Below are 24,688 nucleotides of genomic sequence, written 5' to 3'. Positions count from 1 at the left end.
TCTACAGGGTACTGTTCACATTATTTCTATGTGAATGGCAGCCCCTTGGAGCAGGGTATAAATGGTGTCCCTCAGAGTTGTGTAATGTTGCTGTCCTGCAGGGAAGCAGTGTAACTTGTCTGTTAATCTCGAAATACACGTAAACTGGCAAAATAACCATGTGGCATTGACAGTCCCAAGAAGAGTCAAAGACTACTCTGTTCTTGAAGAAAGCTGTTTTTAAACATAGTCCAGAGAACTTGATTTACATTAATTTCATCAATGGCTACCAAGAGGGTTCAGCTAATCTAGTGAATCTGCAACATTTCTGAATTTCTAGGTGTCTATTTTAAAGACAAGTGTAAGATCCTAGAAATTTCAGGTTTCTACAGCGCTGTGGAATATGATTTGCATGCACATTTCTGTCACATCATTAATCAGGGGAGTTTAGGATCCCTCACTTTCTTTCTGTGAGCACACCTGTTCCTGCTGGAAATGAATAAGTAGATAGCAACCGCAGCTGCACGGTGGCTTTCCTGATTTAAGGAACATAATTAGTCTCATCTTTAAAGCTGGAGTATTATGGCAAAGCTTCAAGGGTGCCTCTAATATGTAGCTCTTGTCAGAGTCAATTACCATTAGAACATATTTTTAACATGTCATTTAGAATGTGTTTTTTTAAAAAAGATAGTTTTAAAATTATTAACAACAACAACAACAAAATAAATCTTTAAGCAAGTGCATTTTCAATAATGGGATGGGATGTCCTGGAAAGTTTTCTTCATATTAGCCATTGTTGTTTATGGGACCCAACAGTTTGAACCAGTCTTGCTTCCTTTGACACAAAATAAGGATAATTGAACTCATGCTTCTTCTTCCCATTTTATATCAATATATAAAGTATTGGTCCTTAACATTTATTGGGTCATAGACATGTCAGAGAATACAATGTAAGATATGGCACCTTTTCTAAGCAATGCACTCAGATACATATACACAAATGTTAGCATAAAGTTTCAGGGATTATTGACTCAAAATCTATTCATAGACACTCTAGTTTCAAAACCCCAATCTAAAGGAGAATGTAGGATGAAAATAAGTTTTAAGAACTAAAAAAAAAGAGAACTCAAAATTGAAATCTACTCAAGGTCTAAAGAAGAAAAAGTTGATGTGTGTATGAATTTGAAATAAGTTTACATTAATTTGAAACTAAGACACTTTGGAGACACAGTTACTAATTTCAGGAATTTTTTTCTATTGATGTCTTTAATTTCAAGGACCAATTTATATAAAATCCAGCAATACACATCTCAAAAATTATTCTAAATTGAACTACAACTCAAAGCACACTCTAGAAGTTTTTTTGGTTTGTTTTTTACAATGGAAAACTTATGCTATATTCCTTCAAGATATCTCTATCAGAACTTTTGGTAATTTTGTTTGGGTTCACTGGTGAAAATATGGTAAAAAAAACAGTTCATTTACATCATCCTGAAGGACAATAACCTAAGCCCATTTGTTTGTTTGTGTACTTATTTATTAACTGTATTAAGATATAATTCACATACCATACAGTTCACACATTTAAGGTACACAAGTCAATGCTTTTTAGCAGATTTACAGAGTTATGCAACCATCACCACAATAATTTCAGAACATTTTCATCAACCCAGAAAGAAACCTTGTACTCATTAGCAACCACTCCCTATTCCCCACCCCCAATCATTCCAGCCTTAGGCAAGCTGTAATCTGCTTTCTATCTCAATAGATTTGCCTATTTTTTCACTTAGCATAATATTTTCAAGGTTCATCATGTTGTAGCATGTATTAGCACTTCATTTCTTTTTATGACTAAATAATATCCTATTGTATGGCTATTCTACATTTTATTTATCCATTCATCAGTTGATGGACATTTGGGTTATTTCCAATGTGGGGCTATTATGAATAATTCTGCTATAAACATTTGTGTACAAGTTTTTGTGTTGACTAGCCCCTCAACATTTAACCATACAAGGCAAAAAGTAAAAAGAGTTCTTATAACAAAATTAAACAAAATTTGTTTTACAATAATTTTAGACTTGCTAAGATTTCATACCCAACATCACAAAGGCATATCATGACCGGGAAATGCATCATGACTTTAACACAGAATTAGAGGAGGTTAGATCCCTGAGATCTCTTCTTACACTAAGTCAACAACTTAACTACTTTCCATTACTTCTGTTTGACTAGAAGAGTAAATAAAGACCAGGTTGTGGACATCCGGTGGTCTTGAGGAAATTACCATAAAATGTTACTGAGCCTCTTGCAAGCAGCAAGGACAACTGTGCACATGGGCCTTGGACAGAAGTGTTATATTGAGCATGACTTGCCAAGCTACCCTGACCTCCCTATTCTGGTCTGAAGTATGTGGTTTCCTCACCAACTCTCAATTGTGTTTTGCCTAAACTTCAGCACTGTTCTGCCATTGATACTCTGCCTCTGACTACTGCCTCTGCCTCTCCCTTGGCAGCTTTCCAAGCTCACTCATAGAGACCCTCACTGCTGACTCTACCTTGCCAACCATCTTCACTCCACCTCTGAGACTGAAGTGAAATGTATCATAGGCTTCCTTGCTGGATTAATGCCCCTCTGGACTAGGTCTGTCAAGTGCTGTGCAAGATGCTCAGGGGTACATGATGAGTGTCTGTTGAATGAAGGGTCCATAAGATTTCCTATCAGTGCTACGTGTGTGAGGTTGAAAGGGCTCAAAATGAATTTATACATTTATCAGTGAATAATTAATGACATATTTCTCCAATGATCAAAGAACTTGGGAACCTCAACTTATTCCTGAGGCTCTTTCCTTAGTGATTATGGTGTTGACATAAGTTTATTCACTGAGATTGAAATAATTTATCTGATAGGGACAGATTCCCAGGCATAGGAAGCACATTCCTAAAGATCTGACCCATTAGAATCTTCATCAGACAGAACACCCAAAGAAGAGTTTTAGCTGGCCAATTACTTCTTTTGCTTTGCATTTCAGAGCAATCTTACTTTGGATCTTTGGATTTAGTTTCACTGAAATTCAGTGAGCATTACCCGATGCCAGCATGTGAGGCAAAACCTGAAAGGCTGAATCACAATTTACTGCTGGGGGCTCCTGCCAAGCTTTGCCACTCTTTCAGAGGAGGGTTTCCCTGGGAAGCCAGTTTTTTCAGATAGTCACAAGGCTCCAGTTGGGGAATATCAGGATTCTGCCTGTGATATTTCTGCAACTTCTCTACCACTGTGGGCAACCCAACTGTGGAAGCATAGAACATGGGCCCACCCCTGTGCCTTGGCCATCCATACCCGTGTAAATAGACCACATCAATGTGCTCTGGGGTAGCTGCCATCCCTTCTCCCAAGATGCGGAATGCTTCATTGATGAGTGAATATAAGCAGCGCTCGAGGATCTCATCCCGGCTAATGATACGTGGTTCAATGTGATAGGTTTCTCTGTACTGTGTCAGAAATTTGGAAAGCCAGGGATTAGGTTTGTGAATCCTACCCAACGGCTTATCATAAAGGTACCAACCCTCACCTGTCTTCTGGCCAAATCGTCCTGATTCACAGAGCATATCAGGAATTGGGCAATATCTCCAGCTGCCTCTCTTTCGGGAAGGAGTTCCTGGAGGCAATGTAGGTCCAGTAAGACCTTGCCCTTTTCGGGATTTCCAACCTACATCCAACCCAGCAAGATCAGACACTCTAAAAGGTCCCATTTTGAAACCAAACTCTTCCAGCACCTGATCTATCTCCTCTGGTTTACTGCCTTCTTCTAATAAGAAATATGTCTGATTATAATAAGGCTTCAACATTCGATTCCCAACAAATCCAAAACAATTGCCTACAACTACTCCAATTTTTTTAATCTTTTTTGATAAATTCATAATAGTGGCAATGGTAGTGGGGGAAGAGTATCGGCTGGGAATAACCTCTAACAACTTCATGACGTGAGCTGGTGAGAAGAAGTGGGTGCCAATGACCAAGTGAGGACGATCACTGGAAGAAGCAATCTCATCAACGTCCAGGGCTGAAGTATTGGTGCACAGAAATGCTTCTGGCTTGCACACAGCTGACAGTTCAGCAAAGACCTGTTTCTTCAGGTTCCTTTCCTCAAATACTGCTTCAATGACTAAATCTACACCACTAAGCTCTTTTATAGATGTAGTTAACCTGGGTTTTGGTCCTGACCAAGGGTGGCCACTCTGCTGCATTTTGGACACTTCCTTTTCTAAGATGGAAGTTATTATCTTGTTTGCAGTCTCTAGCTGCTTCTTGTCTGATTCTACAGCAATCACAGGGATTTTGGCCATTGCAAAAGATATGGCAATGCCTCGGCCCATTGTTCCCAAGCCTGCAGATAAGAGTGAAGGAGAAAAAGAATGATTCAATGGTATTGGGAACTAAGAAATTACTCAGTGAATGGAAGGCTTCTGTGGAAACGTGGCATTCAAAGACACAAATTCAAGGACGACAAATGGATTGAATACTAGTTAAGGCTAGGCACTGTATTAAGTGATTCAGAAGTTATAACAGTAAGTAGGATTCACACACAAATACACACACACTATTAGAAATAATAAACAAGTTCAGCAAGGTTGCAGGATAAAGATCAATATACAAAAATCAATTTTATTTATATATACTAGCAATGAATAATCTGAATATGAAATTAAGAAAACAATTCCACTTATAATAGCATTAAAAAGAATACTTCAGAATAAATTTAAGGAAGAACTGTAAGACTTGTACACTAATAACAAAAGAACATTGTTGAAAGAAATTAAATAAAACCTAAATAAATGGAAAGACATCCCATGTTCGTGGATCAGAAGACTTAATATTGTTAAGATGGCAATATTACCCAAATCAATCTGCAGATCCAGGGCAATCACTATGAAAAATCCAACTGTTTTTTTTGCAGAAATTAACAAGCTGATCCTACAAGTCATATAGAAATACAAGAAATCCAGAATAACCAAAACAATATAGAAAAAAAAAGAACAAACTCTTTCCAATTTCAAAACTTTTGACAAATCTACACTATTCAAGACAGTGTGATACTGGAATAAGGATAGGCATATAGATCAATGAGATAGAATTGAGAGTCCTGAAATAAACTCATACATTTATGGAAAATCAATTTTTGACAAGGGTGCCAATATAAACCAATGGGGAAAGAATAGTCTTTTTCAACAAAGGTGCTGGGACAACTGATATCCATATGCAAAAGAATTTTGTTGAACTTCTACCTCACACCATATACAAAAGTAGATCAAAGTGGATCACTCAAAGTGGATCAAAGACCGAAGTAAGAGCTAAAACTGTAAAACTCTTATGAGTAAATCTTCATGACCTTGGATTAGGCAATAGTTTCTTAGAAATGACACCAAGAGCATAAGCAATAAAAGAAAAAAATAGATAAATTGGACATTATCAAAATTAAAAACTTTTGTGCTTTGAGGGACACAATAAAGAAAGTGAAAAAACCCCCACAGAATAGAAGAAAATATTTGCAAATCATATATCTGATAAGGTACTTGTATCAGAATATATAAAGAACTCAAACTCGACAATAAAAAGACAGCTCAATTTAAAATTAGGCAAAGGAATCTGCAGCAACATGAATGGACCTAGATATTCTCATACTGAGTGAAGTAAGTCAGACAGAGAAAGACAAATATCATATGATATCACTTACATGTGGAATCTAAAAAAAGGGTACAAATGAACTTATCTACAAAACAGAAATAGAGTTACAGATATAGAAACAAACATGGTTACCCGGGGGTAAGTGGGGGGAGGGATAAATTGAAAGATTAGGATTGATATAAACACACTACTATATATAAAAGAGATAACTAATAAGGACCTACTGTATAGCACAGGGAGCTCTACTCAATACTCTATAATGGTCTATATGGGAAAAGAATCTAGAAAAGAGTGGATATATGTATATGTATAACACTCACTTTGCTGTACACCTGAAACTAACACAACATTGTAAATCAACTATACTCCAATAAAAATTTTTAAAAAATAAAATAAAATTAGGCAAAGGATCAATTAAACATTTCTCCAAAGAAGACATACAAATGGCCAATAAGCATATGAAGAGATGCCTAACATCTTTAGTCACTATGGAAATGCAGATCAAAACCACAATGAGCTACCACTTCATACCCACTAGGATAGCTATAATTTAAAAAGACAGACAATAACAATTCTGGTGAGGATGTGGAGAAATTGATACCCTGATTCACTGCTGGCAAATTGTAAAATGGTGCTGTTGCAGTAGAAAACAAGCTGGAAGTTCCTCAAAATGTTAAACGTGGAGTTACCATACGATCCAGTAATTCCATTCCTAGGTAGGTAGGTAGGTAGGTATATACATAACCCAAGAGAAATGAAGACATACATCCACACAAAACTTGTACATAGATGTTCGTAGCAGCATTATTCAAAATAGCCAAAAAGAAGAAACAAGCCAAGTGTCTATCAACATGGATAAACAAAAGGTGGTATGTCTCTCCAGTGGAATATTACTCAGCCGTAAAACTAAATGGTACATCCTATAACATGGATGAGCCTTAAAAAACATTATGTTAATTTAAAGAAGTTGGATGCAAAAGTTTACTTGTTATATGATTCCATTTATATGACATGTCCAGAATAGGAACATCCATAGAGACAGAAAGTAGATTAGTAGTTGCCAGGAGCTGGGAGGATGGGCAATGAGGAATAACTGCAAATGGGTGCAGGGTTTCTTTTTTTGTGTGTGTGGTACACGGGCCTCTCACTGTTGTGGCCTCTCCCGTTGCGGAGCACAGGCTCTGGACTTGCAGGCTCAGCGGCCATGGCTCACGGGCCCAGCCACTCCGTGGCATGTGGGATCTTCCCGGACTGGGGCACGAACCCGTGTCCCCTGCATCGGCAGGCGGACTCTCAACCACTGCGCCACCAGGGAAGCCCCAGGGTTTCTTTTTAAAGTGATGGAAATGTTCTAAAATTTTTTGTGGCAATGGCTACACAATTTTATGAATATCTAAAAACCACTTAAGTGTACTCTCTTTTTGGTGACATTGTTACTATGTATTTTAAAAGTGTTTTAATTGCAGTAAAATACATATAACATAAAACTTAACACCATAACCATTTCTAAGTGTACAGTTCAGGGGCATTAAGTACATTCACAGAGTTGTGCAACCAGCACCACCATCCATCTCCAGAACGCTTTTCATCTTGCAAAACTGAAACTCTGGGCTTCCCTGGTGGCACAGTGGTTGAGAGTCCGCCTGCCGATGCGGGGGACACGGGTTCGTGCCCCAGTCCAGAAAGATCCCACATGCCGCGGAGCGCCTGGGCCCGTGAGCCGTGGCTGCTGAGCCTGCGCATCCGGAGCCTGTGCTCCGCAACAGGAGAGGCCACAACAGTGAGAGGCCCGCGTATCGCAAAAAAAAACAAACAAACAAACCTGAAACTCTGTACTCATTAAACAATAACTCTCCATTTTGCCCTCTCCCCAGCCCCTGGCAACCATCATTCTACTTTCTATCTTTATAATTTTGACTACTCTAGTCTTTTTCAACAAAGACTACTCTAGGTGCCTCATATAAGTGGAATCAAATAGTATTTATCCTTTTGTGACTAGCGTATTTCTCTTAGTAGAATAGCCTCCAGGTTTATTCATGTTGTAGCGTGTATCAGAATTTCCCAACTTTTAAGACTGAATAATAGCCCTTTGAATATATATATGTACCACATTTTGTTTATTCATTCATCTGTTAATGGACATTTGGGTTGCTTCCACCATTAGTCCACTATTGTGAATAATTCTGCTATGGACATGATTATACAAATACCCGTTTGAGTCCCTGCCTTCAATTCTTTTTGATATACCCAGAAGTGGAATTGCTGAATCATATGGTAATTCTATTTTTAATTTTTGGAGGGATTGCCATACTTTTTTTCAGCAGCTGCAGCATTTTATGTTGAATTGTACTCTTTAAATGGGTGAATTTTATGACATATGTTTCACCTCAATAAAACTGTTATTAAAAATATGAATAGTACCAACCCTCAAGGAACTTATAATCTAGTGGTGGGAAAGAAAAAAGTTCATAAATATCCACCCTTAAAGGTAAAGTAAGTGATGAGAGAAGTTCAAATTTCTTTGGTGATTCAAAGGAAAGACATTATTTTTGGTTGGATGAGTCAAGAAAAACTTCAAGATAAAGATATTTGAAGGGCTTCCCTGGTGGCACAGTGGTTGAGAGTCCGCCTGCCGATGCAGGGGATGCGGGTTCGTGCCCCAGTCTGGGAAGATCCCACGTGCGGCGGAGCGGCTAGGCCCATGAGCCATGGCCACTAAGCCTGCGCGTCCGGAGCCTGTGCTCTGCAACGGGAGAGGCCACAACAGTGAGAGGCCCGCGTACCGGGAAAAAAAAAAAAAAAATTTGAAGAAATATTTAAAAAAAGATCAAACTAAAACAGTGAAATTGGATAAGTTGAACCACCCAGCTGGGGAAGGGAAAAGAAAAGTGAGAAATATTTTTTAACAAGGCAAGAAGGATGGAAAATGTAGAAAAATTATTTGATGGCAAAGATGTTGCTATTTCTTTCCCACACCATTTCATTTTCTTCCTGGACACATAGAATTCTGTACTTTCTAGACCTCTGGTATCCTGGTAGGGCCTGTAACTAATTCTGGTCAAGGGAATGGGGAAGAGGGTGGTGTGAGATCACGACTGGCCCCTAAAATCTCCCACAAAATCCTTCATTACCACCTGGGTATAGAGGATGCAGAGAACAACTCTGAGGCTTTGGAGGAGACCCTAGAGCAGATGTTGGCCGGCAGGTTGCATCCAGCCTACTGCCTGCTTTTGTACTGCCGGTGAGCTAAGAATATTTTTACATTTTAAATAGCTGAAAATGAAAGAATAAGAATATTTTGTGACACGGGAAAATTATATCAAATTCAAGTTTTAGTGTCCATAAATAAAGTTTTACTGGAATCAATCACACTGATTTGTTTTTGTATTGTCTATGGCTGTTTTTTTTTTTCTTCAGCTACTTTAATTATAAAAATCTTTCATGTTCTCAAAAAAAAAAAGGAAACCCAGAAGGCAACAGTCTACTACAAAAATATACAACCAGAAGATATTACCACCAACCAGGTCCAACAACTAAATCATGTTGGGGATTCTGAAAATAAAATACAAATACTAATACAAAGTAGTAAACCAGTGGTTCTTATATAACCAGGGATGGAAAAATGAGTCAGTAGGCCTGGAAAACACCATTCCTGAAAAAGAAGCACTGTAAGAATATAAACCATAACTCTACAGTAAAAAGTGACCAGGACTTTCCATCCAGACATGGGTGAGTCTAAAAAGGTGGTGATGCTATCTACTGATCACATGACCTTTTACGGAACTGTAAAAAAGCATAGAAACAGTAGGTAAAATGTATCTACATCTAGGGCTTCCCTGGTGGCGCAGTGGTTGAGAGTCTGCCTGCCGATGCAGGGGACGTGAGTTTGTGCCCCGGTCTGGGAGGATCCCACGTGCCGCGGAGCGGCTGGGCCCGTGAGCCATGGCCACTGGGCCTGCGCGTCCAGAGCCTGTGCTCCACGGCGGGAGAGGCCACAACGGTGAGAGGCCTGTGTACCGCAAAAAAAAAAAAATGTATCTACATCTCATAAAATTAAAATTTCTCTGGCTAATTTATCTTTGTATTTACCTTTCTGCTTAAGACATGGAGGTCAGAAGTAACCCACAATGAACCGAGAGCCACAGAATATTAACTATTCTTGAAAGCATAAAACCAACTATAATCCTTAAATTATCACCAAGTATTATTAATAGTGACCTCTAGTGAACACCTGTAATCATTACACCACAAGTCAAAGTCTCTGTGACTGCTTTCAGTATCATATTCAACTGAGAATGCAAGACAAAACTGGCCAACGGGACCTGTTAATTTCAGAAATCACAGTAACTAAACTTTTTAATAGCCACAGTTTAAATGTAGAATGTAAGGTTTTAATGATTTCTATCTTCCATATTTTTAACAAGCCATAAAATTGTGCTAGGGTTCCTGGTTAAAGTGATTGCAAATTTGGACCCTAAGGTTAAATCCCAGAGGTTAATTTTATATCAGGTCTGTATTAGCCACATTATAGCTATAATCCACTATCCTTTTTACAGAAACCCTTCCAGTTTAAGACTCTGCAAGTTGTATACTGCCAAATATGTCCGTGTAGCTTTATAAGAGCAGTGTAATATTGATGTACCATATTACTTCTGTGAATTCTTAGCTATCTTGCCTTGCTTGATCCTAACAAAGGTTTTAAGCTATGAAATGCCGAAAGACAAAAGGCCCAAAGCCCGAGCTCCCAGTAAATCAACAGGCAGTCTTAAAAGTGTCTTCTGTAACAAGGCTTATACTGAACTCCACTGACACCAGTTCTCCCCCTGTGACACCCAGGACTCTCCTCCCTTGATATGTGCATGAAAGGTGAAGAAGGACCACTGGAAATAATTTGTTTAGGATCTGCTTCTTATAAAACATCCTTATAGATTAATACAATGACATCTTTCATATTAAAGTCAGTACAGCATAATCCAAAACTATCTTTAGCACATTTAAGGAAACTAAGCCAAAAGACTGCTGCATTATGGTTTAATCTAATTGCACAAAAATTTGAAACTACAACTCCTCTAGATTTCTAAGAAGAAGGTTATGCATGCCTCCATATTCAATGCTGCACTGTTACATTTGAACCAGACAGTGAATTTCACATCATGATGATCAATTTAGAATTTCCATGCAACACCTCAAATTATATAAAATGGAAGCAATTTTTAAAGCTTTGTGGAACGTTTAAAGTTCTACTTTGTGCTAAAGTTTTTTTGTTTTGTTTTGTTTCTGTTTTTTTACCAGCAACTTTGGGTTATAATGTATCAGGTGGCTACACTTTAAAATGCTGATCACAACAACAATTTGTAACCAAAACTTTAATCCCAAGTATTCTCACAAAACATATTACAAATGACAGCAAGAAAAAAAAAATCTTGCACAGTAACTCAAAGTTCAGCTCTACAATGTACACTTAAACTAGCAGGACATTGGTATATTGAATAGTCTCAAATTTCCAAATAATATTACAAAGAGCTATGTATTCATATACAGCAATCACAGAAGGAACTTATGACCTAAAGCAAAGGTAAACTAACTTTCTTGAAACTTCTTAGATTCTAAACCCACCGGACAACCTCTTGTCTGGGGTGAAGACTAGTGAAATTTTTAAACCTCTAATCTAGTTTAAGGGTGCAGCTTTTATTTTTACCTGCTGGCTTGTGTTCACAGCAGCTTTTAAAGACTGCTTGCTTAACTACAGCTGCATATCCCAGCTACAGAAAGTCTTTTCAATTTTTGCCAGTTTTGTTTCCATAATATTAAACATCACACTTTAGCTGGACAGGGGTTAGAGGTTTATTATCAGTCTATGCAAGACTAAAAATTCAAAGCAAATTCAATTTTGCATAAGGGAACATTGTAAAGTAAAAATTCTTGATATTACATGCCTCATATGATCCATTTCAAACCACAGAGAATTACATCTTTATGTGTCACTGTTCCAAGAGACAAACAAATGTGAACAGCTAAAACATTTTTAAAATGCACCAAACTTATGAAGTCTCAAACAAAACTTGAATTTTCTGTACATACTCCTGTCAAATGAAGTTATTTCCTGTACACCACTCCTCTTGCAAACTGGTCTTCTATTTCCTTTCATTTGACCTAGATCGGCAGTGAGACCTAGAGAAAGATCTGGACGGCTTGTGATTTCTCTCCTGGGACAGTGATCTCTCTCTTCTCCTATCTCTAGAAAGGGACCTGCTCCGGCTGCGGGAGAAGCTTCTCCATCTTGGAGATGTGTGGCGAGGTGGAGGACTCCTCCTCCAATAATCATCCCGAGGGCGACGACCCCAAGAAAGAGGCGGCCCACGATTTCGTCTTCTCTTTTCCCCATTCGACAGTTCCACTCTTACTCGGCGGTCACATAGTGTTCTCTCATCTAGCTCTTGGACAGCATCGGCTGCATCTCGGGATCTTCAAATTCAACAAAAGTGAAGCTGGGAGGGTTTCTAGCAACCCACACACTTTGGAGTGGTCCATAATAGCCAAAAGCTCTTTCCAATTCAGCCTTGTTACCATTGTTTCCAAGATTACCTACATAAACTTTACAGTCCAACAGACAGGAATCACGATGCATTTCAAGATCTCGGGTTAGAAACGCGAAGGCTCAAATCCACACACCCTCAGCTGGGTCTTCCCGGTCCCCTCCTGCCTGGCACCCGCAGATGCTCTCGCACACCCGTCGTCCACGAAATTGCTCTATGGCTGTTTTTGTCCTCAGTAGCAGAGTTGAGTAGTTGCAACAGAGACCATATGGCCCCAAATGTCTAAAACATTTACTATCTGGAACTTTACAGAAAAAGTTTGCTGACCCTTATCCAGGAGGATGGCAGAGCCGCTACTTGGAAAGAACCTGGTTCTAGAATTACTGTGGAGTGAGAAGGAAAATGATCTTTATTGTGCTAAGCCACTGAGGTTGTTATTTGTTACAGCAGCAGGTTACCTGTTACCTAACCAACCCACTGTGGATGTTTTGTGAAAGATATGTATATACAACTCTTCTACGCTTCACAGTGACTAGCTTTGGGGATTGTTTTTTATTTTTCAATTGAAGTTTAGTTGATTTACAATATTCTTTAGTTTTAGGTGTACAACATAGTAATTCAAAAATTTTATAGATTATACTGGATTTAAAGTTATTATAAAATATTGGCTATATTACCTGTGCTGTACAATATATCCTTGTAGCTTATTTATTTTATACATAGTAATTTGTGCCTCTTAATCCCCTGTGGCAATTGGTTTTGAATAAAGAATGTTATCAATAATAAGAAATCACTGATTTAGTTTCTCTGGAATATATTTAATTTTTAAATTGTATTAAATTATTTAATATAATATAGATATATTAAATTATTTAAAACATTTAGGTTTCCAAATTTACTAAGCATCTGCATTTCACTCAGTAACAAGAAGGCTGGATAGCTCTCACTGTTGTAGCAGCTTGTATCCTAAACTTTGGCCTGGGTAAATAGGAGGTAGAGTTGGGGGTTCAAAACCCTGGACTCCTAGCTTTCAGTCCCAAGCTGAAAATTCCTACCATGTAGAGATTATAAACTCAGAGGGACAATAAGGACTAATGAGAAGTTTATGTGAAAGTGCTTTGTAAAGTACAATGTCATGCAGGTGATATCTCAGAACTGAACACAGTGGGGAAGGAAGGCCACCTGGTGAAGATGGAGCAGAGCTCCTGGGCGCTCACCTCTCAGAGCAGGTCTGCTGAAGGACCGCTGGGGCTCCAAACAACTCATAATCCAAACCACAAAGTGGGCCAGACTAATGCTTTTTAGAAGTGTCTTAGCTATAATTTTAGATCTTCTTCAGTTCTATAAACTGATACTTTTCATTTAATCACTGAAACAAAATATACATGAAAACAGTATCTATTTCTTTCAAAAAGTTCTTAGCTACTAACTTCTCTTTTCACAACCTTGTGGTCTCATAGTTCTCAAGAACAAAGGGCTGAAAGACCAAACTTTTCACTGTTGGTAATTATATTTTCATAGGTATATATTGCATTTACATTGAATTTAGTTTCTTAATTTTTCCTCATTAAACACACACAGACAGGGACCAGGAGTCCTGCTCCTGTACCAAATCACTGCCTTTAACTGCCATGGAATTAAATCTAGTCAAAAGAACCTCTTCTCCTCAGAGAAGTAAATAAAGGATAAGGGGTGCTTTGACTACTGGTTCTGCAGTGTTTGGCCAACTGCAGTCCTCTCCCCTTCTGACAGCCCTGAGAGTCCAGGCGAGGTGGGAGAATGTGAACTTGCAGTTTGCGCCGGCCTGATCTGAGAACATAGGCTCATGGAAGTGTAAAGTTGGGCTCATCAGGGCTGGAGTTTTGCCAGGGGGCATAATGAAAGGATGAGTCGTGGCATTTGAGGACATTGGTAAGAGAGTAGCTGAAGTGATGACTGGAAATGAAAACTGAATAGAGAAGAAAGTAAAGATAGGAGGAGCTGATCAAGTAACACATGTACTAGTTAGAATAACCGAGAAAGGGATGTGGGAAAATACAAGGTTGTGGTGAAAAAGTGAGATTTCACATTTCAGAGGTGGAGAAATGTTCAGGGTAAAGACAAGACCTAGGGTGAAGCCATAAGTATGGGTCACAGAAATGAAGTGAGGTGAGCGTCGCTGGATCTGAGGAAGTGAAGGAACCCAGAAGCAACAGGGCTGGGTTATTCAGGGCTGAATTATTCACACAGAGGATGAAGACAACCAGATGGCAGCAGGATTTGGGCCACAGAGGATAACTGTGAGCCAGGTACTAAAATGAGGGCAAAGCAGGGGAGCACTGACAGTAATGAGGAGGGATAAAGTGATACGACTGGATGGCAGGACCACAGAGGAGAGTGTCCTGAAAGGGGTAATGGTCTGAGAGGGGAACTGGGAAGTGACAGTGAGGTCCATGGAGTGTGGGAGAAGCAACAGCATTCTCTTGACGGGGCTGCAGGAGAAGCAGGTGCCCAGGGTAAGCCAGGTTTCAGGCAGGAGACAGAGGGGGAGCCATTAGTAAACCAGATGAGGCTGTAGGCATGTTCCAGATGAAGAAGGGGGAAATGACGAACTCTCTCACTTTACTTTTATCCACGTTGTCTTCTACACAGTTTAAATGCCTTTTCAAATATCTTTCAGAACAATGTGGGGTATATTTAAAAAAAAACAACCTTAAACTTTTAAACATTCCATGCTAGACACAAACCTGAAGTATTTTTTAAAAGCTCACAATAAGGAAATAGGGAAATTCTCAAATGATGGTTGACAAACACAATACTGCTAAACTTAAAACTTTTACTATTATTTTTCATTAATTATTCTTGGCTTGAAGGAATACAAGGAAGAAGAAAGAGGTAAGTACATAACTGGGAACAAATATTGGTGTTGCTGAAAGAGTATAAAAAAGGGATACTCATAGTTCTTTGTCACACTATTTATCCATCTCCTTAAAAAATCACAAGTGAACAATGTGTTTGCATTAAAGACACACTATTTTATTCCCAAACTTGACCGAAACCACAACAGACTAAGAAGATGTAGAGAGGGCTCTTCCCCTCCAAGCTGGGTTGGTGTTAGAGAACGGGTGAGGGTTAAGAAAGTTGATGCTTTTAGTAAACTTTGGACCTCCTTCCCCAGAAGACAGTATACAAGCTAATACATAAAACATTTCACTTACTATTTCAGGAGGTTTGGAATCTACCCAAGACCATTCTTGGGCCAAGACTAAGAGAAAGTGAAGTTTAGGAAAGTGGCCTGAAGGAAGCAATCAGAGAGCTAGCTTCTGAGGAAAGAAGACATTTTGTTTGAGAAATTTTCTAGGGGAAAAAGTAGGGAAGCCACTATTTCAGAGTTCAGATGAATTTGAGGATAGTGGTTTTGAACAAGGAGAAGTGAATGGATGCAAGGACCAGAAAGATATAGCCTTCATTCCAAATCCCTAGCTATAGGAGTGACAGAACACACTTTGAAATGTGCAACATATTAATAATCATTGTTGGGAAATCCAGGAATGAGAGATACGGAAGAGGTAGAAATGAGTTCAAAAATGCCCAGAGTCTGGAATCAGACAGACCTACATTAGACGACTTGGGTTTCATTAGCTCGCTGTTGAGCAGGTTAGTGTTTCTAGGCCTCACATATAAAGTAAAGATAGTTCATGGGCTGGAGTGAAAATTAAGTTAGCTAAAACAAGTGATATGTTTAGCAAACAGCCTGGCACCTGGTGGCCCTAAGCAAATGGTAATACTTTACATGTGCAGATTTCGGGAGTGACATTACCCATGTTCTTACCAAGAATGCCAACAGAAGAGATGGGCCGTGCCAATGCTGTTTTCCAGGATGCTCCAGAGGGAGTGGACCACTTATTTGTGGTCCTCTCTGCCAAGAAAGAATACTGCAGGGCTCTAGCCTGCCCTGATCTCTGAAGGTACACATACAGCTCCTCTTCCTTCTTGATGCCCACCTCATAGGGATACTGGACAGCGGCCTGGACTGCACGGATGGAAGTCTCCTGAGAAAGGCACCCAGGGTGCTGCTTCCGCATCTTCAGAAGGGCTTCATTGAAAATGGTGTCCATGTTGGACAAGCTCTGGATCGGCTTGTTGTAGATTCTACGGGATTCCAGAGATTGATCTGAAAGAAATAAGAAAGAAAATTTGGAAATGTTACCTATACCAAGGGAATATGTGTATATAACGATAGTAATAACTTGTTCAAATTCAAAATATGAAATTAAATACTATTCTTCAAGATATTTAATGTAACACAATTACCAAAATCTCTGACATCTTTGCAACTTAGTACCATAAGATAGAATTTAATAGATTCAAAGCAATTTCCAGTTACCTAATTGAGGCATAAAAGTTACACTTTCTTTTTACTTCAAGGCCAAGATAATATTATGATAGATTAATTATATTAATCTGTCAGTGAGCTTAAGGAAAATCGTTCTGAGTTAATAATATTTTAGGTTCAAAATAATTTTAACTCCATTCTTAACAGTAACAAAAACTTTAAAATACCTAGAAAAGGAGACAGTGTACTACCGGCACAAGGATAGAGATACAAATCAATGGAGAGAATTGAGAGTTCAAAAACAAATCCTTATAATCACTGCCAATTGATTTTCAACACAGGTGCCAAAACAATTTAATGAGAGAAAGCAGATTCTGAGGACAACTGGATATCCACATGAAACAAACAAACTTAGATCCTTACCTAGCACCATATATAAAAATTAATTCAAAATGGATCATAAATCTAAATTGAAGAGCTAAAACTATAAAAATTTCTAAATAAAAAAAAAGAAAAATCTTTATGACCTTTGGTTAGGCAAAGTATTCTTAGCACAATCCTTGAAAGAAAAAAATCAGTAAGTTGGACTTCATCAAAATTAAAGACTTTTGTACTTCAGAGAACACCATTAGCAAATGAAATGAAATGAAATGATAAACCATAGACTGGGAGAAAATATTTGTGTGGTAGGCAAAATAACACCCTCCCCAAATGTCTACTTCCTAATCCCCAGAACCTGTGAATATATTACCTTACATGGCAAAGAGACTCTACAGATGTGATTAAGGTTAAAGACCTCAAAATGTGAAGATTACCGTGTATTATCCAGGTGGGCCCAATCTAATTACGTGAATACTTAAAAGAGGAGAGCCTTTCCCAGCTGGAGTGAGAGAGGAAGAGTCAGAGAGATGCAACACAGGAAGGACTGGCTCCATGGATGACAATCTGGCTATGAACATGGTGGAAGGGGGCCAAGAGCCAAGGAATGCAGTGACCTCTAGAAGCTAGGAATGGCCATCAGTTTACAACCTGCAAAAACATGGAGACCTTGGTCCTACAACACAAGTACTGAATTCTGCCAACAACCCGAGTGAGCAGTAAACAGATTCTCCCTTAGAGCCTTCAGAAAGGAGTGCAGCTGCTGACACCTGGGTTTAGTCCAGTGAGACCCCTACCAGACTTCTGACCTATAGGTCACTAAGTAATACATTTGTGTTGTTAAAACTGCTGAGCTTGTGGTAATTTGTTATCAAGCAGTAGAAAATGAATACAATTTGCATACAGAATATCTAATTAAGTATTTGTATCCAGAGTAAATAAAGACCTCTTATGACTCAATAATAAGAAGGCAAACAACTCAATTTTATTTATTTATTTGTTTGTTTTTTGGTTTTTTTTTTAACATCTTTATTGGGGTATAATTGCTTTACAATGGTGTGTTAGTTTCTGCTTTATAACAGAGTGAGTCAGTTATACATATATATATGTTCCCATATCTCTTCCCTCTTTGTCTCCCTCCCTCCCACCCTCCCTATCCCACCCCTCCAGACAGCCACAAAGAACCGAGCAGGTTTCCCTGTGCCATGCGGCTGCTTCCCACTGGCTATCTACCTTACGTTTGTTAGTATATATATGTCCATGTCTCTCTCTTGCCCTAACACACCTCACCCTTCCCCCTCCCCATATCCTCAAGTCTGTTCTCCAGTAGGTCTGTGTCTTTATTCCTGTTTTACCCCTAGGTTCTTCATAACATTTTTTTTTCTTAAATTCCATATATATGTGTTAGCATACGGTATTTGTCCTTCTCTTTCTGACTTACTTCACTCCGTATGACAGACTCTAGATCTATCCACCTCATTACAAATAGCTCAATTTCGTTTCTTTTTATGGCTGAGTAATATTCCATTGTATATATGTGCCACATCTTCTTTATCCATTCATCCGACGACGGGCACTTAGGTTGTTTCCATCTCCGGGCTATTGTAAATAGAGCTGCAATGAACATTTTGGTACATGACTCTTTCTGAATTCTGGTTTCCTCAGGGTATATACCTAGTAGTGGGATTGCTGGGTCATATGGTAGTTCTATTTGTAGTTTTTTAAGGAACCTCCATACTGTTCTCCATAGTGGCTGAACCAATTCACATTCCCACCAGCAGTGCAAGAGTGTTCCCTTTTCTCCACACCCTCTCCAGCATTTATTGTTTCTAGATTTTTTGATGATGGCCATTCTGACTGGTGTGAGATGATATCTCATTGTAGTTTTGATTTGCATTTCTCTAATGATTAATGATGTTGAGCATTCTTTCATGTGTTTGTTGGCAGTCTGTATATCTTCTTTGGAGAAATGTCTATTTAGGTCTTCTGCCCATTTTTGGATTGGGTTGTTTATTTTTTTGTTATTGAGCTGCATGAGCTGCCTGTAAATTTTAGAGATTAATCCTTTGTCAGTTGATTCATTTGCAAATATTTTCTCCCATTCTGAGGGCTGTCTTTTGGTCTTGTTTATGGTTTCCTTTGCTGTGCAAAAGCTTTGAAGTTTCATTAGGTCCCATTTGTTTATTTTTGTTTTTATCTCCATTACTCTAGGAGATGGGTCAAGAAGGATCTTGCTGTGATTTATGTCATAGAGTGTTCTGCCTATGTTTTCCTCTAAGAGTTTGATAGTTTCTGGCCTTACATTTAGGTCTTTAATCCATTTTGAGCTTATTTTTGTGTATGGTGTTAGGGAGTGATCTAATCTCATACTTTTACATGTACCTATCCAATTTTCCCAGCACCACTTATTGAAGAGGCTGTCCTTTCTCCACTGTATATTCCTGCCACCTTTATCAAAGATAAGGTGACCATATGTGCATGGGTTTATCTCTGGGCTTTCTATCCTATTCCATTGATCTATCTTTCTGTTTTTGTGCCAGTACCATACTGTCTTGATTACTGTAGCTTTGTAGTATAGTCTGAAGTCAGGCAGCCTGATTCCTCCAGCTCCATTTTTTGTTCTCAAGATTGCTTTGGCTATTCGGGGTCTTTTGTGTTTCCATACAAATTGTGAAATTTTTTGTTCTAGTTCTGTGAAAAATGCCAGTGGTAGTTTGATAGGGATTGCATTGAATCTATAGATTGCTTTGGGAAGTAGAGTCATTTTCACAATGTTGATTCTTCCAATCCAAGAACATGGTATATCTCTCCATCTGTTTGTATCATCTTTAATTTCTTTCATCAGTGTCTTATAATTTTCTGCATACAGGTCTTTTGTCTCCTTAGGTAGGTTTATTCCTAGATATTTTATTCTTTTTGTTGCAATGGTAAATGGGAGTGTTTTCTTGATTTCACTTTCAGATTTTTCATCATTAGTATATAGGAATGCCAGAGATTTCTGTGCATTAATTTTGTATCCTGCTACTTTACCAAATTCATTGATTAGCTCTAGTAGTTTTCTGGTAGCATCTTTAGGATTCTCTATGTATAGTATCATGTCATCTGCAAACAGTGACAGCTTTACTTCTTCTTTTCCGATTTGGATTCCTTTTATTTCCTTTTCTTCTCTGATTGCTGTGGCTAAAACTTCCAAAACTATGTTGAATAAGAGTGGTGAGAGTGGGCAACCTTGTCTTGTTCCTGACCTTAGTGGAAATGCTTTCAGTTTTTCGCCATTGAGGATGATGTTGGCTGTGGGCTTGTCATATACGGCCTTTATTATATTGAGGAAAGTTCCCTCTACACCTACTTTCTGCAGGGTTTTTATCATAAATGGGTGTTGAATTTTGTCAAAAGCTTTCTCTGCATCTATTGAGATGATCATATGGTTTTTCTCCTTCAATTTGTTAATATGGTTAATCACATTGATAGATTTGCGTATATTGAAGAATCCTTGCATTCCTGGAATAAACCCCACTTGATCATGGTGTATGATCCTTTTAATGTGCTGTTGGATTCTGTTTGCTAGTATTTTGTTGAGGATTTTTGCATCTATGTTCATCAGTGATATTGGCCTGTAGTTTTCTTTCTTTGTGACATCCTTGTCTGGTTTTGGTATCAAGGTGATGGTGGCCTCGTAGAATGAGTTTGGGAGTGTTCCTCCCTCTGCTATATTTTGGAAGAGTTTGAGAAGAATAGGTGTTAGCTCTTCTCTAAATGTTTGATAGAATTCGCCTGTGAAGCCATCTGGTCCTGGGCTTTTGTTTGTTGGAAGATTTTTAATCACAGTTTCAATTTCAGTGTTTGTGATTGGTCTGTTCATATTTTCTATTTCTTCCTGATTCAGTCTTGGCAGTTTGTGCATTTCTAAGAATTTGTCCATTTCTTCCAGATTGTCCATTTTATTGGCATAGAGTTGCTTGTAGTAATCCCTCATGATTTTTTGTATTTCTGCAGTGTCAGTTGTTACTTCTCCTTTTTCATTTCTGATTCTATTGATTTGAGTCTTCTCCCTTATTTTCTTGATGAGTCTGGCTAATGGTTTATCAATTTTGTTAATCTTCTCAAAGAACCAGCTTTTAGTTTTATTGATCTTTGCTATTGTTTCCTTCATTTCTTTTTCATTTATTTCTGATCTGATTTTTATGATTTCTTTCCTTCTGCTAACTCTGGGGTTTTTTTGTTCTTCTTTCTCTAATTGCTTGAGGTGCAAGGTTAGGTTGTTTATTCGAGATGTTTCCTGCTTCTTAAGGTGGGCTTGTATTGCTATAAACTTCCCTCTTAGAACTGCTTTTGCTGCATCCCATAGGTTTTGGGTCGTTGTATCTCCATTGTCATTTGTTTCTAGGTATTTTTTAATTTCCTCTTTGATTTCTTCAGTGATCACTTCGTTACTAAGTAGTGTATTGTTTAGCCTCCATGTGTTTGTATTTTTTACTGCTCTTTTCCTATAATTGATATCTAATCTCATGGCGTTGTGGTCGGAAAAGATACTTGATATAATTTCAATTTTCTTAAATTTACCAAGGCTTGATTTGTGACCCAAGATATGATCTATCCTGGAGAATGTTCCATGAGCACTTGAGAAAAATGTGTATTCTGTTGTTTTTGGATGGAGTGTCCTATAAATATCAATTAAGTCCATCCTGTTTAATGTATCATTTAAAGCTTGTGTTTCCTTATTTATTTTCATTTTGGATGATCTGTCCATTGGTGAAAGTGGGGTGTTGAAGTCCCCTACTATGAATGTGTTACTGTCGATTTCCCCTTTTATGGCTGCTAGTTTTTGCCTTATGTATTGAGGTGCTCCTATGTTGGGTGCATAAATATTTACAATTGTTATATCTTCTTCTTGGATCGATCCCTTAATCATTATGTAGTGTCCTTCTTTGTCTCTTCTGATAGTCCTTATTTTAAAGTCTATTTTGTCTGATATGAGAATTGCTACTCCAGCTTTCTTTTGGTTTCCATTTGCATGGAATATCTTTTTCCATCCCCTTACTTTCAGTCTGTATGTGTCTCTAGGTCTGAAGTGGGTCTCTTGTAGACAGCATATATATGGGTCTTGTTTTTGTATCCATTCAGCCAATCTGTGTCTTTTGGTGGGAGCATTTAGTCCATTTACATTTAAGGTAATTATCGATATGTATGTTCCTATTCCCATTTTCTAAATTGTTTTGGGTTCGTTATTATAGGACTTTTCCTTCTCTTGTGTTTTTGTCTAGAGAAGTTCCTTTAGCATTTGTTGTAAAGCTGGTTTGGTGGTGCTGAACTCTCTCAGCTTTTGCTTGTCTGTAAAGGTTTTAATTTCTCCATCAAATCTGAATGAGATCCTTGCTGGGTAGAGTAATCTTGGTTGCAGGTTTTTCTCCTTCATCACTTTCAGTATGTCCTGCCACTCCCTTCTGGCTTGTAGAGTTTCTGCTGAGAGATCAGCTGTTAACCTTATGGGGATTCCCTTGTGTGTTATTTGTTGTTTTTCCCTTGCTGCTTTTAATATGCTTTCTTTGTATTTAGTTTTTGACAGTTTGATTAATATGTGTCTTGGCGTATTTCTCCTTGAATTTATCCTGTATGGGACTCTCTGTGCTTCCTGGACTTGATTAACGATTTCCTTTCCCATATTAGGGAAGTTTTCAACTATAATCTCTTCAAATATTTTCTCAGTCCCTTTCTTTTTCTCTTCTTCTTCTGGAACCCCTATAATTCGAATGTTGGTGCGTTTAATGTTGTCCCAGAGGTCTCTGAGACTGTCCTCAGTTCTTTTCATTCTTTTTTCTTTATTCTGCTCTGCAGTAGTTATTTCCACTATTTTATCTTCCAGGTCACTTATCCGTTCTTCTGCCTCATTTATTCTGCTATTGATCCCATCTAGAGTATTTTTCATTTCATTTATTGTGTTGTTCATCATTGTCTGTTTCATCTTTATTTCTTCTAGGTCCTTGTTAACTGCTTCTTGCATTTTGTCCATTCTATTTCCAAGATTTTGGATCATCTTTACTATCATTATTCTGAACTCTTTTTCAGGTAGACTGCCTATTTCCTCTTCATTTGTTAGGTCTGGTGGGTTTTTATCCTGCTCCTTCATCTGCTGTGTGTTTTTCTGTCTTCTCATTTTGCTTATCTTACTGTGATTGGGTTCACCTTTTTGCAGGCTGCAAGTTCGTAGCTCCCGTTGTTTTTGATGTCTGTCTCCAGTGGCTAAGGTTGGTTCAGTGCGTTGTGTAGGCTTCCTGGTGGAGGGGACTAGTGGCTGTGTTGTGGTGTATGAGGCTAGATCTTGTCTCTCTAGTGGGCAGGTCCACGTCTGGTGGTGTGTTTTGGGGTGTCTGTGGACTTATTATGATTTTAGGCAGCCTCTCTGCTAGTGGGTGGGGTTGTGTTCCTGTTTTGCTATATGGTTGGCATAGGTTGTCCAGCACTGTAGCTTGCTGGTCGTTGAGCGAAGCTGGGTGCTGGTGTTGAGATGGAGATCTCTGGGAGATTTTCGCCGTTTGATATTATGTGGGGCTGGGAGGTCTCTTCTTGACGAGTGTTCTGAAGTTGGCTCTCCCACCTCAGAGGCAGAGTCCTGACTCCTGGCTGGAGCAGCAAGAGCCTTTCATCCACTCGGCTCAGAATAAAAGGGAGAGAAAGTAGAGAGAATTAGTATAAGTAGGAGGAAATAGGAAAGAAAGAAAGAAAGAAAGAAAGAGAGGAGGGAAGGAAGGAAGGAGGGAAGGAAGAAAGAAAGAAAGAAGAAAAGAAAGGAAGAAGGCAAGAAGGAAAGAAAGGAGGGAGGGAGGGAGGAGGGAAGGAAGGAAGGAATGAGGGAAGGAAGGAAAAAATACAGAAAGAAAGAAGATACAGTAAAATAAAATAAAGTATAATAAAGTTATTGAATTAAAAAAATAATTATTTAGAGGAAAAAAAAAAGGGAAGGATAGAACCTTAGGACAAATGGTGGAAGCAAAGTTATAGAGACAAAATCTTACATAGAAGCATACACATATACCCTCACAAAAAGAGGTAAAGTGGAAAAAATCATAAAACTTGCTCTCCAAGTCCACCTCCTCAATTTGGGACGATTCGTTGTCTCAAAAAGGGAAGGAAGGAAGGAAAGATAGAAAGAAGGTAAAGTATAACAGAGTTCTTTAAATTAAAATTAATTATTAAGAAAAAAATTAAAAAAAAAAATGGTCGGATAGAACGCTGGGACAAATGGTGGAAGCAAACCTATACAGACAAGATCTCACACAGAAGCATACACATACACATTCACAAAAAGAGGAAAAGGGGAAAAAATCATAGATCTTGCTCTAGAAGTCCGCCTCCTCAATTTGGGATGATTCGCTGTCTATTCATGTATTCCACAGAGGCAGGGTACATCAAATTGATTGTGTAGCTTTAATCCGCTGTTTCTGAGGCTGCTGGGAGAGATTTCCCTTTTTCTTCTTTGTTCTCACAGCTCACAGGGGCTCAGCTTTCGACTTGGCCCTGCCTCTGCGTGTAGGTCGCTGGAGGGCGTCTGCTTTTTGCTCAGACAGGACGGCGTTAAAGGAGCCGCTGACTCGGGGGCTCTGGCGCTCTCAGGCCGGGGGCAGGGAGGGGCACGGAGTGCGGAGCGGTCCTGCGGCGGCAGAAGTCGGCGTGACGTTGCCCCAGCCTGAGGCCCGCCGTGTGTTCTCCCTGAGAAATTGTCCCTGGATCCCGGGAACCTGGCAGTGGCGGGCTGCACAGGCTCCCCGGAAGAGGGGTGGGGGCAGTGACCTGTGCT

At 38.8% G+C, this 24,688-nt stretch overlaps 1 protein-coding gene and 1 pseudogene across 1 annotated transcript in view; both read right to left on the bottom strand.

Moving 5' to 3' along the window:
• Positions 1–2,559: 2,559 nt before the first annotated feature.
• Positions 2,560–24,688, bottom strand: part of EHHADH (enoyl-CoA hydratase and 3-hydroxyacyl CoA dehydrogenase) — a 57,577-nt gene continuing 35,448 nt past the window's right edge. Inside the window, exons 6-7 of the mRNA XM_007451394.1 lie at positions 16,012–16,353; positions 2,560–4,366 (exon numbers count right to left, since the gene is read on the bottom strand). Of these exons, the coding sequence (XP_007451456.1) occupies positions 3,105–4,366; positions 16,012–16,353 (1,604 nt within the window). The 3' untranslated portion in view covers positions 2,560–3,104. The remainder of the gene's footprint in view (positions 4,367–16,011; positions 16,354–24,688) is intronic.
• LOC103073482 (serine/arginine-rich splicing factor 3 pseudogene) lies at positions 11,799–12,292 on the bottom strand (annotated as a pseudogene).

The sequence above is a fragment of the Lipotes vexillifer genome, unplaced genomic scaffold (genome assembly GCF_000442215.2).
Source record: "Lipotes vexillifer unplaced genomic scaffold, Lipotes_vexillifer_v1.1 scaffold513, whole genome shotgun sequence".
NCBI lineage: Eukaryota > Metazoa > Chordata > Mammalia > Artiodactyla > Lipotidae > Lipotes > Lipotes vexillifer.
The sequence above is the reverse complement of the archived record's forward strand: the minus strand, read 5'-3'. Positions and strand labels throughout refer to the sequence as shown.